Below are 17143 nucleotides of genomic sequence, written 5' to 3'. Positions count from 1 at the left end.
GAAAGTAGGGAAACCACTAGACCATTCAGGTATGACCTAAATCAAATCCCTTATGATTATACAGTGGAAGTGACAAATAAATTCAAGGGACTAGATCTGATAGACAGAGTGCCTGAAGAACTATGGACTGAGGCTCATGACATTGTACAGGAGATAGGGATCAAGAACATCCCCATGGAAAAGAAATGTAAAAAGCAAAATGGTTGTCTGAGGAGGTCTTACAAGTAGCTGAGGAAAGAAGTGAAAGGCAAAGGAGAAAAGCAAAGATATACCCATTTGAATGCAGAGATCCAAAGAACAGCAAGGAGAGAGAAGAAAGCTTTCCTCAGTGATCAATGCAAAGAAATAGAGGAAAACAATAGAATGGAAAAGACTAGAGATCTCTTCAAGAAAATTAGAGATACCAAGGGAATATTTCATGCACAGATGGGCTCAATAAAGGACAGAAATGGGATGGACCTAACAAAAGCAGAAGATATTAAGAAGAGGTGGCAAAAAAAAAAAAAAAAAAAAAAGAAAAAAAAGAAGAGGTGGCAAGATACCAGAAGACTATACAAAAAGGATCTTCATGACCCAGATAACCATGATGGTGTGATCACTCACCTAGAGCCAGACATCCTCGAATGCAAAGTCAAGTGGGCCTTAGGAAGCATCACCATGAAAAAAGCTAGCAGAGGTGATGGAATTCCAGCTGAGCTATTTCAAATCCTGAAAGATGCTGCTGTGAAAGTGCTGCACTCAATATGCCAGCAAATTTGGAAAACTCCACAGTGGCCACAGGACTAGAAAAGATTAGTTTTCACTCCAATCCTAAAAAAATTGCAGTGCCAAAGAATGCTCAAACTACTGCACAATTGCACTCATCCCACACACCAGCAAAGTAAATGCTCAAAATTCTCCAAGCTATGCTTCAACAGTACGTGAACTGTGAACTTCCAAATGTTCAAGCTGGATTTAGAAAAGGCAGAGGAACTAGAGATCAAATTGCCAACATCCGTTGGATCATTGAAAAAGCAAGAAAGTTCCCCCCAAAATGCCTACTTCTGCCACAAAGCCTTTGACTGTGTGGATCACAACAAACTGTGGAAAATTCTTCAAGAGATAGGAATACCAGACCATCTAACCTGCCTCCTGAGAAATCTGTATGCAGGTCAAGAAGCAACAGTTATAACTGGACATGGAACAACAGGCTGTTTCCAAATTGGGAAAGGAGTTCGTCAAGGCTGTATATTGCCACCTTGCTTATTTAACTTATATACAGAGGACATCATGTGAAATGCCGGGCTGGATGAAGCACCAGCTGGAATCAAGATTGCCAAGAGAAATATCAATAACCTTAGATATGCAGATGACGCCACCTTCATGGCAGAAAAGCAAAGAGGAACTAAAGAGCCTCTTGATGAAAGTGAAAGAGGAGAGTGAAAAAGTTGGCTTAAAACTCAACATTCAAAAAACTAAGATCATGGCATCTGGTCCCATCACTTCATGGCAAACAGATGGGGAACAATGGAAACAGTGACAGTCTTTCTTTTTTGGGCAGATGGTGACTGTAGCCATGGAATTAAATGATGCTTGCTCCTTGGAAGAAAAGCTATGACCAACCTAGACAGCATATTAAAAAGGAGAGACATTATTTTGCCAACAAAGGTCCATCTAGTCAAAGCTATGGTTTTCCCAGTAGTCATGTATGGAAGTAAGAGTTGGACTATGAAGAAAGCTGGGTGCCAAAGAATCGATGCTTTTGAACTGAGGGGTTGGAGAAGACTCTTGAGAGTCCCTTGAACAGCAAGGAGATCCAATCAGTCAATCCCAAAAGAAGTCATTTCTGAATATTCATTGGAAGGACTAATGCTGAAGCTCCAATATTTTGGCCAGCTGATGGGAAGAACTGACTCATTGGAAAAGATCCTGATGCTGGGAAAGACTGAAGGTGGGAGGAGAAGGGAATGACAGAGGATGAGATAGTTGAATGGCATCACTGACTCCATGGACTTGAGTTTAAATAAGCTCTGGGATTTGGTGTAGAACAGGGCAGCTGGTGCGCTGCAGTCCATGGGGTTTTAAATAGTTGGACCCGACTGAGTGACTGAACTGAACTGAACTGAAAATCACTGTGGAGAACCAGTTCTTTTTCCTACTGCAGGCTTTTTCTCAGGAGGCTGGGTAGAAAAGATGCTGACTTCATGGAAATTACATATATGTATATAAAATTATATATAAACATAAATATACAAAATTGTATATTAATTAGTATATATTATAATATATATAAATTATGTATATAATGCTGAATTCTTATATAACAAAAAAGCACAAGTGAAAACAAATAAGCAAAAAAGCAGAAACTATCAAATATAAACTATCAAATTCAACAAGCAAATTCATTGCTTTTTTGTATAATTCTCCAGTCCCATTTAAGAACAGGTTTTTAATATAATGGGCCTCCCTTGTGACTCAGTGGGTAAAGAATCATCCTGCAATGTGGGATATGTGGGTTTGATTCCTGGGTTGGGAAAATCCCCTGGAGAAGGGAAAGGGTACCCACTCCAGTGTTCTGGCCTGGAGAATTACATGGACTGTATAGCCTGTGGGGTCACAAAGAGTCGGACACAACTGATCGACTTTCACTTTCACTTTTAATATAATACAGTTAAAAAATAAAAAGTTTACACCATTTGATGTACTTTTCTTGTGTTAGGCATTTTTACTCAGTTCATTTATTAGTACTACAAGTGGTAAGTAATTAATTTATATTACTAACTTATGAACTTTTACTATATATAATAAGTAGATAACTATTATAAAAATTTTATTATATTTTTAACATAAATTTGGAAGCAGCCAGATTGCTCTGATACAACTAATTAAACTTTTGACATTTATTAGCCCTTGGTGTCAACAAATTATATAGTCTCGTAAAGAATTACAGTAAAGCTTTTGAAATACTGAGCATGAAGTAGAAATAAAAAATTTCCCTGCTAACAGCATGTACAAATACCACTTACACCATTCTAAACACATATACTACAAAGATACATAATGGTATTAGAAGTCTTGATAACACATGGGAAGTATCGCCACCATTATCACCACCACAAGTAACAATTATGATAGGAGTGATAAAAACAACAAAATCGAAAGTTATCAAACGGTTGTCCTGAACTTGGAATGGTCCTAAGTACATTACATGTATAATCTTATTTAATACTTGAGAAATTTTTTAACCCATTTAAAAAATATTTAAAATACAGAGATAGAAACATGTTTAGAAAGTAGAAATTTCATCTTTTATCAGAATAATACAGTGAAAGCTTAAGATTAATTAGACTGGTCAAATCTTTTTTTAGTATTTTCTGTCATCAGGTCTTTATTTGTTCTTAGCTTGCAAGAAGTTGGTTTATAGCACCTGTTACAAAATACATGTTTTTTTGTTTGTTTTTCAAATTAAAATTTTTTCAATAAATGTGGGAAAGAGAAGGGAATAAAAGGTATTACAGCAGTGGTTTGTGCATATTATTTTTTGTTAAAGCTCGGTGGGTTTTTTTCTCCAGTGTATTTTATTTTGTTTTGTATTTTTTGTCTTTTTAAAATATTACAATTTTATCCTATGACAGTGGTGAGTCTTATCCCTCTTCTTCCCCCTCCTCTCCCCCCTCCTCCTCTTCCTCCTCTCCCTCCTCCTTCTCTTCCTCCTCTCGCCCCTCCTCTTCCTCCTCTCCCTCCTCCTTCTCTTCCTCCTCTTCTTCCTCTCCCCCCTTCTCCTCTTCCTCCTCTTCTTCCTCCTCCCCTTCTCCCCCCTCCTCTTCCTCCTCTCCCTCCTCCTCCTCCTCCACCTGTTTCTTTCCCTCCTCTTTTGCTGGCCCAGTTTCCACAGGGGTAAAAACCATCTCTTCTTCCACTAATATATTTGGAAAATAAGACTGTATTATCAAGACAATTGTGGCACTCAGTGAAAAACACATCATTCTCAGAAATAAAATCAATAAGCACAGTGGATCACATACAATTGGTCGGGGTACTTCCCATCTTGGATACCAATATCGGTAATCTGTAAATAAAGAAGTAATTGAAAGCTGGATTTCACATGAAGTAGTTAAGTCGTTCAAGAAATAAAGGACAACAATACATACATATGGCTTGGTCACGATCTGCATTGCCTAGAAAGAAAAAGAAAGTTCACAAAGAATTACATAAAATTTCTTCTTTTTCTAGAATATAAGATACTTTTTCCAACAATAATAATGTATTCTTCTAGTTTTCAGGTACCATACCCTCACCTTTGATGTCCCCCCTTCAACCAGTAGCCAACTGTAAGGTACAACATATTTCTTTCAGTAGATTCTCCTGGTCTGCTAGAGAAAGCATGGAAGTATAGGAAGAAGAGGTATGGATTCCAGTACTTATTCTGTTTTTTAATCATCCTGTCAGCTTATATAAAACACTTCACTTCTTCTTTCCAAAGACTGTTCCAGCTTCAACATTCTAGAATTCCATAACATCCTTTTTAAAAAATGAAGTACCATTAATTTAATATTGTTAGCTTATTTTTAATCTTTCTTCTCCCCACACCCCCCAAGATCATTCAAAATTAGTCCTCTGAATTTATTCATTTTCCTCATTTAATTCTTATTTTCAGAAGCTTTTGGTTGCTCTTCATCTCACAGATGGCAAGGTTAACTACAGAGCCTGGTACTCCTTGTTTTTGCTATCTAGCCCAGTGCTATCACAATATGTTTCAGGAAATAAATTTCCTTTCCTTTGCTCATTTGGGCAGAGAAGTTCAAACAATCACTCCCAGATTCCACTAGGAAGGAGACTGGAAGGGTAAATGCAGTTTCACCCATAGATACCTTAATGTCAACCAGGACTTTGTCTTGCAATGATGCAAATCTTAGAGGAAAATTTATAAATCACTCCTCAGGCACCTTGGAGATGAACTGAAGTTATCTGTTGGATTTCTGAAGCTATGTTAGCCTTCTGTGTTTGGTATTATTTATTACTTCATATTTTATGAAATAATTTCTATTTTAGAAAATCTTTTACTGGGATTTCCCTCGCAGTCCAGTGGTTAAGACTCCACACTTTACATTGCAGGGTCTGAAGGTTCAATCCCTGGTAGGGTAGCATGTAAGATCTCACATGCTACACAGTGTGGCCACAATACAAAAAAAAAAAACCTTTTACAGTACAGTCTGTACGTATTTTCTCTGCTTCCTTTTGTGTGAAAGTGAAAGTGAAAGTCAAAGCCGCTCAGCCGTGTTCAACTCTTTGTGACCCCATGGACTTCTCCAGGCCGGAATACTGGAGTGGGTAGCCTTTCCCTTTCCAAGGGGATCTTTCCAACCCAAGGATCGAATCCAGGTCTTCCGCATTGCAGACAGATTCTTTACCAACTGAGCCACAAGAATACTGGAGTGGGTAGCCTATCCCTTCTCCACGGGATATTCCCGACCCAGGAATCGAAGCGGGGTTTCCTGTATTGCAAGCGGATTCTTTACTAACGGAGCTATGAGGGAAGCCCTTTGGTGTATGTATATTATTTTTTTGTGTGTGTATTTATTTTTAGCTTATTTTGAGCAACGATGCAATCAGTACATTTCTTTGTATCTTTAGTTCTCATCACGAATTTTCATTGGTTACATTCTTCTTTTACTTTTGTACTTGATTTAAATACATTTAAATTTACTAACATCACTATTGTTTGACTTATCATCTATGAATAATATGTTTTGACCCCTGGCTATAAAAGATGATGAAATTAAGCACATTTTTTTCCTACCTCTCTCTTCTCTTGCCAAGTTTTATGAATTATATTATTTGTATATCACCAGATTTTATTACCCATACAGTTTATCATTATAACCTTCAGGTTTGTTTTAATCTTTGTCTATCAATTAAGATTCAGTGCTTGAGGAGAGTTCTTTCAGTGCAGTGTTTTGCTTTACCATTTATCTTTTTTGGTGAAAGTCATTCTCTAGTAGTTTATTGAAGTGCTTATGAGAACTATATTCCACAAGTTACTGCATGTTCCCACAGTATATGTCTATTTGTTTATATATGAAAGTTTGGGCTCTATACAAATTCCTGGTTGACACTTGTATTAAGGACAATGTAGGCATCACTCCACTGACCCTTAGGTTTTACTGTTATTGTAGAGAAGTTTGAGGCTGGTCTGGATTTTTCTCCTCTCTGCAGAATTTTCAGTTGCTAGTATGGCATTACTTCACATAAGTATATCAGTTGTGTCTGACTCTTTGCAACCCATGGACTGCAGCCCACCAGGCTTCTCTGTCCAGAGGATTTTCCCAGCAGGAATACTGGAGTGGGTTGCCATTTCCTCCTCTAGGGGATCTTCCCGACCTCATCTGCATTGCTGGCAGATTCTTTGCTGCTAAGCCACTGGGAAAGCCCCAAAGCTTTAGGTTTGAGTTTGCCAAAGATAAGACTGCTAGTGAAATTTGGACTATTTGAAAGAAGTAGAGACAATTATTCTTCAGAAGTGGCTGCTGGCTAAATGGATTTGAGATTCACAGTTACCTCTTGGGTAAAATGGGAAATTTTTGCTTTGCTGCTGAACACCGAGACAGTTTGTGGGAGCTTTCTCAAAGATTCTTGAGAATTGCAGCAATTTTCTGGTGAGCTTTTGAGAATCATCTATTTTGGTGTCCCAGGCTAAGAGGACTTCACAGTCTGCTTCCCTGACATTTTAGCTATTTTCCTCTGCTTTTTCATGGCACCTTCTCTGATCTTCATGACCTGAGAGTTTACGGCATATTTCTCACTCTGAACACTGTATTGTCAGAATACTTAGAGTGGCCATTTTTTTCTCTTTTCTTCAAAAAAGAGTTTGACTGTTAAACTCTCTAATAAATGACTTTACATTTTTGCTTAGATGCTTAAAGGATCCTTTTTTTCTTCTTACTTACTAGGCAATGTCCAGATGGTGACTACTTTCTGTCACTTTTTCTGGCACATAGTATATACCTTTTTTCTTTACAAGGTTTTTATTTTATTTAAAATTGAAGTATAAGTGACATAAATCGTTTGTTACAACACACAACATAATGATTTGACATTTGTATATTTTGTGACATGATCACTACAATAAGTCCAGTTTACATTCATTAGTATACATAGTTACAAATTTTTTTCTTAAATAAATTTTAATATATACTCTCTTAACTTTCAAATATGTAATACAGTATTATAAACTATAGTCACCATGATGTTCATTATTACATCCTTATGACTTATTTATAAGTGGAGGTAGAATTTTGTACTTTTGACCCTCTTCATCCATTTCATTCACTTGCCTCTGGCAACCACTAATCTATTCATATCTGCAAGCTTGGTTTTTTTTGGTTTGTTTGTTTGCTTTTAATTCCACATACAAGTGAGTTCATGTGGTATTTGTCTTTCTCTGACTTATATCACTTAGTGTAATGCCCTCAGAGTCCATTCATATTGTCACAAGTGGCAAGATTTCCTTCTTTTTCATGGATAAATAATACTGCATTGTACATATATATCACATTTTCTTTATCCATTTATCCACTATTGGACACTAAGGTTGTTTCCATATCTTGACTGGTATAAATAATGCTGCAATAAACATAGCAGTGTATATATCTTTTCGAATTAGTGTTTTCATTTTCTCTGGACAAGTACCTACAAGTGGAATTGCTGGATCATATGAGAGTCCCTTGGACTGCCAGGAGATCCAACCAGTCCATTCTAAAGGAGATCAGCCCTGGGTGTTCTTTGGAAGGAATGATCCTAAAGCTGAAACTCCAGTACTTTGGGCACCTCATGAGAACAGCTGACTCATTGGAAAAGACTCTGATGCTGGGAGGGATTGGGGGCAGGAGGAAAAGGGGATGACGGAGGATGAGATGGCTGGATGGCATCACTGACTCAATGGAGGGAGTTGGTGATGGACAGGGAGGCCTGGAGTGCTGCAATTCACGGGGTTGCAAAGAGTCGGATACGACTGAGCGACTGAACCAAACTGAACTGATGGTAGTTGTAGGCCTTCCCGGGTGGTGCAGTGGTAAAGAATCTGCTTGCCAATACAGGACATGCATGAGATGCGGGTTCAATCCCTGGGATGGGAAAAGCCTCTGAAGTAGGAAATGGTAACCCACTCTACTATTCTTGCCTAGAAAATTCCACAGACAGAGGAGACTGGCAGGCTATAGTCCATGGGGCCACAAGAATCAGACATGACTGAATGTGCATGTGTACACACACACACACACACACTAGTTGTATTTTTAACTTTGGAGGAACTTCCATATTATTTTCCATAGTGGCTACCCCAATTTACATTCTATAGTATGCACATTCAAGAATTTCTATTTCTGAAGTTTTTAGCTATTTCTTTAAATATCTATATATCTATCTATTCTCAGTTTTTAAATAAATCTGGACTTTGATTTATTTAAATATCTATGTATCTATCTATCCCCAGTTTTTAAACAAATCTGGATTTTGATTTATTTGGTGCCTCCTTGTGGCTGGTTTAGGTTATGCATCTTTGGTAGGAATACCAACACATGCTCTCCTCATTGAATTCTCTTAGGTGGTGAAGGGTTTTGCTTTTGATACTTCCTGTTGCTGGTGATATTCACTTTGATCATTTTGTTAGGTTGTGTCTGCCAGGCTCCTCCATTGTGAAGTTAGTCTTTACCCCTAATGAAGTACTTCTATGAGGAGTTACTTCTGAACTATGCAAATAAACTGTTTCTCATATAACTTTTAATTTATTCACTTATTAATTTATATCAGTATGAATTATAGTATCCTGTTTTATCCAGTGAGTTATAATTGACTACTCTTATCATTATTTTGGTGCTCAAATTGTCCCAGGTTTGACCAGTAAAAGCCCGTTAAGATGGCTTCTGTGTCCTTTATGTTACATGCCTCCACCATTCTTTGAGCACTTCCTTGCTTTCAGGTAGAAAAAGATGTTTTGGGTTTATTTAATGTTTCTCCTGCCCAGCCCGGGAATGTGACCTTTCTCCAGAGAGCCCTGGCTCCCTTTAGTGCGGACTGGAATTTAGGAACCAAGGTCTGAGTGCTATTGTGCTCGTTGCATCACTCAGTCATGTCCGACTCTTTGCAGCCCCACAGACTGTAGCCCACCAGGCTCTCTGTCCATGGAATTCGCCAGGCAAGAGTACTGGAGTGGGTTGCCACGCCCTCCTCCAGGGCATCTTCCTCACCCAGGGGTCAAACCTGCATCTCTTACATCTCCTGCACCGGCAGGCAAGCTCCTCACCACTAGCGCCACCTGGGAAGCCCCCGCTGCTTTAGCACTGAGACGACGCTGTTCCAAGGCTGTCTCAGAGCCAGCGAATAAATGTATGTTGATACATACATATATAAATATTTACATCTATGTTTCTTTATATTTATTGAAACTCTTAAGTTCCAGTAACTCTAAATCATCCAAATCATCACCAAAAGATCTGAGCTTGTTTTCTTCCTTTACGTATTCCTATGCCATCCTCTGACAGGGAGAAAACCAGCTCCATTATCCTTAATCTATTTGCTTATTTGATCTATCCTCTAATATGCTTCTGGGCTTCCCTGGTAGCTCAGATGGTCAAGAATCTGACTGCAATGCGGGAGACCTGGGTTTGATTCCAGGGTTAGGAAGATGCCCTGGAGAAAGCAACGGCTAGCCACGCCAGTATTCTGGCCTGGAGAATTGCATGGACAGAGTCTGGCAGGCTACAGTCCATATGGGGTCGCAGAGAGTTAGACATGACTGAGAGACTTTCACTATCACTTTCCAAAATGCTTCTAATCTCCCATCACTGCTTCTACTCCCTCTTCTTGCTTGGACTCTGATACTCCACATCGGGGTGGTAGAGTTGCCAGATTCAGCAAATAAAAATATAGGATGCCTAGTTATATTCAAATTTCAGAAAACAACAGACACATTTTAGTATAAGTATAGCCTATGTAATATTTGGGATATATTTATACTAAAAATACTTTTGTTTTTCTGAAATTCAAATTTAACTGGATGCCTAGCATTTCAAAAATTTTAAGTTGAAATTCAGTTGATTTTAAATGTTGTGCCAATCTCGGTGGTACAGCAAAGTGTCTCAGTTAAACACATATATACGTTATTTTTTATATTCTTTTCCATTATGGTTTATCGCAGGATACTCAATATAGTTTCCTGTGCTATACATTGGGACCTTATTGTTTATCTATTTTAAATGTACAGCTTCCATCTACCAACCTCAAACACCCAGTCCATCTCTCTCCCTCCTCCTCTGGATGCCCAGCACTTATTCTGGCAACTGACAGGCTGATCCTCTACTTGGATCCCTCTCCCACCCTGCTCAGACTCTGAAAGTTAGTTTTGGGCTTCTCCAACATATGAATTCCTTTCTTACCCCACTAGGGCTCTGACCGCTCCCATGCCAAGCCACCTCCCCCCAAATTAAATGCTTCCTCACCTAGTTTGGTCTCTGATACCTAGTGTGAGGAGATTGCCCTCAAATGCGGAGGCCCCCTTAGCTGCTTCCTTTTTAACACCTCTCTTCAGGTCAGCCCTAGATGTGAATCTTCTCCCCATTCTACCTGGGCTCCCACACAGGCCCAGCCCAGACCCCCAGGGATGCCTTCCCCACCTGGTCAGATGCTGACACACTGCCAGGCACCTCCCTCCCACCCCGGGTGGATCTGTCCCCACCGTGCCTGGACTGTGACACCGCAGAGTGAGCCACTCCTGCATGGACATGCCACTACTCTGATCTGGGGCCCCAAGCCTGATCTCCAGCAGGCACACTCACCTCACTCCATGAGGGGACTAGCTCTCCACACAAGGCCATACCCCGTGTGTTCTCACCCCACTTAGGCTCTCTCCTCACGCCCACCGCATCATGTATGCATTCCTTGTCTTCTTGCTTAGGTGCTAATGTGTCTCCCTCTGTGTGGATACCTACCTCTTTCTGACCTACCCAACAGTTTTAGGTCTGGATATTCCCAGGAAGAGAAAGGAAAAGGGAAGAGGAAGAGCAAGGTTTTTCATCCTGATTCAGATGAAGCAAGGGAAGAAATGTTACAGTGGATCACTCCAGCAGTGGCATTGTAATGAAACTGTTCACTAGCTTCTTTAACACAAAAGCATAATATGCCCCTGTCTGAATTTACTCCCTACCACATTCCTGTAAGCATCTTGGGTTATATGCTCTCATATTTAGAAAAATGAAAAGAAAAATTGATTAATGAAATATTTTCTAGTTTTATCTTCTGAATATTTTTGGGGAAAAACAAAAGGCTATTATATTAACCATTTGCTATTTTACTTCTTTTCTCTTTTTTATAAATGTTTTAGAATATCTTATTCTTTAGAGCAGTCATTCTCAAACAGGCTGATATTTCAGCAATTAGATGCAAAGCTTTTCTTCAGAGTAAAACTGTTAGTTCTCATTCTTTCTTTCAGGTATTTTAGTATGTCCTTAGGGGCAGGAATAAGAGTTAGAGAGGGCAGAAAAGGCTGTGCAGCTTAAAAAAGTCTAAAGATGATATGGTTTGATACCACCTTTGATAGTATAACAATACCTTTCTGATCTAAGGAACAGTGTTAACATGACAATGAAAGACTAGCGTTCACCACTTCCTTTTCTTGCCATTCAGTGCATTATGGAATGTTTTCATGTTTCAGGTATTTTCTTTCGCTTACTGCATAGAAAGTCTGTGCATCTGTCATAGCTGCCGCATTGAGAACACATTAATCCTCGCTGATAAGGCCTTCTTGACAGACCGCCTCTAAAAGAAAGTAGAAATATCTTATTAGAAAAAGTCTCCTGTTTCATGTTATCTAAATAATATGGTTACTGGATTTTTAGTTAATTTATAAAGGTGATTTCATTTAAAAAATGGACTCAAGAAAGTACTTAAATTGGATAGGTAATCTTCCCCCGTTTTCTCCTTATAAATAGTCTCTTCTGAAACTAATTCCCATGACTGTTAAACAAAGTGTTGTAATTTAAATTTGAGGGAGTTTTAAAGCTTCTTTCATTTTAGTTTGTAGCAAAATTTTCCTTTAAAAAGTGGATGTTATAGAATGCTTCATAACTAATTGCTTTCTGGTTGGCATAACTATACAAAAAGCTATGTATGAATGATATATTGATTTTTTGGAGCATTTGCAAAATTCTGAAATGCCTATTATTCCAAAGAGCCAGCTGCATGGATTATTTTGAGGTAATCATGAAAAATATATAAGTGTATAAACAAGCAAATAAAGGAAAATGGGATTTTAGAAAGTTGGTTTAATCCATTGTACAGAGCACAGGGGAGAAGTTAAAAAAATATTACATCAATTGCCCAGAGCTAAGTTAGGAATCTGCTAAGTGGCTTTAGTTGTGTCCAACTCTGCAACTCTATGGACCATAGCCTGCCACGTTCCTTTGACCATGAGATTCTCCAGGCAAGAATATTGGAGTGAGTTCCCATTTCCTCTTCTAGGGCATCTTCCTGAGCCAGGGATCGAACCCAGGTCTTCTGCAATGCAGGCAGATTCTTTGCCATCTGAACCACCAGGGAAGCCCAAGTTAGGATGGTGGCCTAAAACAGGTATGAATTGGGAAGCATAGTTTAAAATACTTAGAATAAGAAGTAGAAGATAAACGGGGAAAAGATGTTTTTGAGTGAGGAGAGGGTCATTATTTGTGGCTATTCAAACAAGGCTGTTTACTCAGTGTATAGTTGCAAGTCATAAAAACAAACATTAGGCATTTAAGTCCTTGGCCATTCTGGGCCATTTAGAAGAATGACAAACCTTGGAAATAGACATTCAAAAACTATCTGATATCCTCGAATGGCAAACTTTCAAGTCCATCAAGGATATACAGAGATTTGTTATTTGCAGATCATGTATCATTCTCTAGGGCTTCTCTGATAGCTCAAACAGGAAAGAATCTCCCTGCAGTGCAGGAGACCTGGTTTCAATCCCTGGTTCAGGAAGATCCCTTGGAGAACAGCATGGTAACCCACTCCAGTATTCTTGCCTGGAGAATTCAGACAGAGGAGCCTGGTGGGCTCCAGTCCATGCGGTTGCAAAAGACTGTTCCACAATCAAACCATTTCAAGGAGGAAATGGATTTTGTCTGGATCCCAGCCAGAATACTAGCCTTCAAGAAATCCAAACCTTTCTAAAACCTTTACCTAATATCCTACACTACTTTTATTGTGTTAACCCTTTTTTCACTGAAAGAGATGCCTCCAACTCAAAAGAGCCTATCCTGTTGTAAAGCCAGGGATGGGGGAACCTTTTTTCCTGTACCAATACAGAGCTACTCGCTATAAAGATGGCCTTTAAACACCTGGAGCATAGGCCAATGACCCCATGACCGTAATGGCTGATAACTCTGGCCTAGAATAACTCTGCAAAGGCAAATAAATATGTAAATAAATATATTAATTAATCAAAATAAATAAATTCACACTGTGCTAGAATACAGTGGGCCTTCTTTTTCAAAAATAAGATTATAAAGATATTTATATTAGGTAGTCAGAAATGCCAAGCTTTCATGTTAATCTTCCCCTTGTTCTGAGTTTCTAAAAAGTTTACCCTAGAGCAGTCTGAATCTGAATCTACAGACTATTCCAATAAACTAGAGAAAAATACAATGCAATAAGTAGCAAAGATTATCATTTAGAGATTCTATCTGGCACTCCTTCTGTACAAGTCCACAACTGCAAATGGAATTACTAGACTGGATTAGAAGAAAACAACAGAAAAGTATAATTAGCAAAGTACATTGAAATTTCATAGATTTCCTGGCAATGCCTGAAGAAATAGATGATAGTAGAGACTTTAGACACCTGCCTTTGCTGAGAAGCAGCCCCGTGGTTCTCTGAGACCAAGTTATGACTCTGCACATTGTCCTGTGGAGCTTTTGTTAGACTCACATCTGGTCATATCTTTAGTTTATTGCTACCGACAGGATATGTGTCCATTCTTGCCTGGAAAATCCCATGGACGAAGGAACCTGGTAGGCTACAGTCCATGGGGTCGCAAAGAGTCAGACACGACTGAGTGACTTTACTTTCAGTTTCCACCCATGTTGCCTGGGTGGTCCAATGGGTAAACTATTCCCATGCCCAACTTGAAATCCATTAGAAGACCATTATTCAAATTTTATAAGAGACCTACGCTGTTTCAGTGGGATGTAAACTTTCAATGCCTGCCACTTTGCTCGTAAAGGAGGGAATCCAGCTCCACAGACTGACAATCAAGCAATTACAGCTTATAGGTAGAGTCTTCTCTTCAAAGTTCTTCATATGCAGACTCATATAGTCTGTATATTGCCCATGGAACAATGGCCAGAGTACATCAAATGAATGTTGATTTTTCTATATTATACAACCAGAATAACTAGGCCACCTATAATAGCTCCTTTCACTTTTACTCCATCCTTATAACATTGAGAAATGTCATAGTTCTGGCTTCTGATTCATATCCAGACATCTACAGGTTTCCAAGTAGACTTAAAGAGCCTATCCCAATAAGCTAGAGAAAACTACAACGCAATAAGCCGCAAAGAAGATTATCTTTTAGAGATTCTATCTGGCACTCCTTCTGATTCACCTATTTGTCTTTGCCAAAAACTTCATGACTACTTCTTGGACATATTTAAGGTCAAGGTCAAGGTCAAGGACTCTGTTGTTTCCTGCCTCAAATTATCCCTGTATGTGCAAAGCTATCTCTTCCTGTGAAAATCAGTTGGTCTCCTCCCTTCACTTTCACATCTTGCACTTAAAGGACTAGCAACCACAAACACCATGTAGCTGTACCAATCCTCTCATCTTCCCCAGGATACCATCTTCCTTCTGATCAGGCCTCCTTACTCACGTTGGTATCTGACTCACAGTTTGCTTTTCAGTCAAAATTTTGCCATCATCTACAAATTTGGGACCTAGAAGATTACAATATCCAATAACTTGGTCTCTATGTTACTGGATATCTTCACCATCATAAAACTTCCTAATGCTCCAAAACTGTCACTTTTGTAGCCACACTCTAGATCTTGTAATCTCCTAAAACGTCTCTACTTCTGAACTCACAAAAGTCACATATTCCACTCATTGACTGCAACCTCCTATCCTTCCAGGTTGTTAAGTCATTTACTCCTGTCACACTTGTCCATTAATTTCACTGGTTCCACAAGTCTACTTTCTTTCCTATTTTTAAAATCTCCCTATCCATCATGTTATCTCTTCTCGATTCAGTTTAGATTCATCAGTTTGCATACTCTTTAGCTAAAAACCTGAAACTCTCTTGCACTATTTTCCTTTACAACCACCTGACAAAACCACAGTGTTGGGAAAAGTGAAGGAATCTTACTGTCTGCATGCTCCATACCTGCTTCAGGGCTGCTGGGTGCTGCTGGAGGAAAATCATTAAATTAGGTAGAGAATATTTCTATCATTCTCTATTCAGCTTCCTCTCTCATTTTCCATAATAACTATTTCAAATCTTCCCAGTCCTCAAATGGAGAAGGCAATGGCACCCCACTCCAGTACTCTTGCCTGGAAAATCCCATGGATGGAGGAGCCTGGTAGGCTGCAGTCCATGGGGTTGCTGAGAGTTGGACACGACTCAGTGACTTCACTTTCACTTTTCACTTTCATGCATTGGAGAAGGAAATGGCAACCCACTCCAGTGTTCTTGCCTGGAGAATCCCAGGGACGGCAGAGCCTGGTGGGCTGCCGTCTATGGGGTCGCACAGAGACAGACATGACTGAAGCAACTTAGCAGTAGCAGCAATCCTCAAAATTCTCATTTCATTGTCTTCCCCTTTATTCTTAGGACATGATGTATTCTACTTCACAAAGAGACATAACAGCCCTTAGATTGGAACTTGAGAAGCTTTCTGTCACTAAATTTGAGAAATACACCTATTCCTTCTTTCTTTCCTTTCTGGGACAACTGAAGAATTGCTCCTCATTCTTTCTAAGGCTAATCTCTTTTAAACTCTTCTGCTTTCTCAGGGACTTTTATCTTTACATATACACTGCTTTTATTCTTCATAAAGAATTACTTTTATTCTGTATTAGAGCCTTCATGTCAATGTGTAAGTATGTTCACATCTTCTGCATTTTAAAAATGAGACAAAATAAAAATAACAAACAGTTCTAAGTTCATTCCATCCTAGCACCAATTTCTTTTGCTCCACAGAGACAGCTTCTCCTAGGTTTACCAATGAACTCTTCAGATCTGATAGCTTTAAGTCCTGACTTTGCATGTCCTCTTAGAATTTGAAATCATGGATAAATTCATCCTTTTAAAACTATTCTTGCCCCACACCTTAATGATCCCACACTCTTCTGCCTTTTCTCCTGCCTGTCTGGCTACTCTTCTTCGGCGACCTCTCCCACTCCTGTGTCACTAACCACCCTTAAATGTTGGCATGACACTCCCCAGGGCCCTTCTCTTCTCAGTCTATGCTCTCTTGCTAAGCAGTCTCATCTACTCCCATGATTTAAGTTACCCCATGTATTCTAGCACTCCCAATATTTGTTCTATGCCATTCCCCACTCATGAGTTTCTGACCTAAATAACCACCTGCTTACTGAACATCTCAAGGTGAGGATTTCACAGCCAACCCAAAGTCATTATGTATAAAATGGAACTCATCATCTTTCCTCCCAAAAGGTTCCTTGTTCCCCTTTGCAGTTGATGCCAATACCATTCGTGGCTGAGTCATAAATTTGAGAATATTCCTTGACTATTTCCTCTCTTGGATTATTTAAAGCAATAAACTACAAATCTTATTATTTACACCTTCTAGAAATTTCTTGAATACTTCTCCAATCTCAACCTAGACATCCCTTGTTAACGTCTTTTTTCCCAGCCCATGATTTCATACCTGCTTTTACAGCAACTCTTTTCTATTTAAAATACAGATATTGGGTGTATTTGGTTAATGTTGTATATTTTTTAAAAATTTCTTTCCCAATAGTCTACAAGTGTTTTCAGGATATACACAATGTAAATAATGTGGAATTCTATTGCTTAGTTATCGTTTAAATGCACCTGTATTTAAATAAATTAAAGATCCTGCAGGCAGATGCAACATGTCTAATAACAACCAATTTTTTTTCCTCCACCCTA

The 17143-nt window shown here is 38.9% G+C and overlaps 1 protein-coding gene across 1 annotated transcript in view; it reads right to left on the bottom strand.

The window, feature by feature from the left end:
- Positions 1–3737: 3737 nt before the first annotated feature.
- The window catches only part of GLIPR1L2 (GLIPR1 like 2), a gene marked incomplete at its 3' end in the record, with an annotated part of 36196 nt that continues 22790 nt past the window's right edge, over positions 3738–17143 (bottom strand). The window contains exons 4-6 of the mRNA XM_068971404.1: positions 11705–11790; positions 4131–4157; positions 3738–4048 (exon numbers count right to left, since the gene is read on the bottom strand). Coding sequence (XP_068827505.1) covers positions 3738–4048; positions 4131–4157; positions 11705–11790 — 424 coding nt within the window. The remainder of the gene's footprint in view (positions 4049–4130; positions 4158–11704; positions 11791–17143) is intronic.

The sequence above is a fragment of the Capricornis sumatraensis genome, chromosome 4 (genome assembly GCF_032405125.1).
Source record: "Capricornis sumatraensis isolate serow.1 chromosome 4, serow.2, whole genome shotgun sequence".
NCBI classification, from domain to species: Eukaryota; Metazoa; Chordata; class Mammalia; order Artiodactyla; family Bovidae; genus Capricornis; species Capricornis sumatraensis.
The sequence above is the reverse complement of the archived record's forward strand: the minus strand, read 5'-3'. Positions and strand labels throughout refer to the sequence as shown.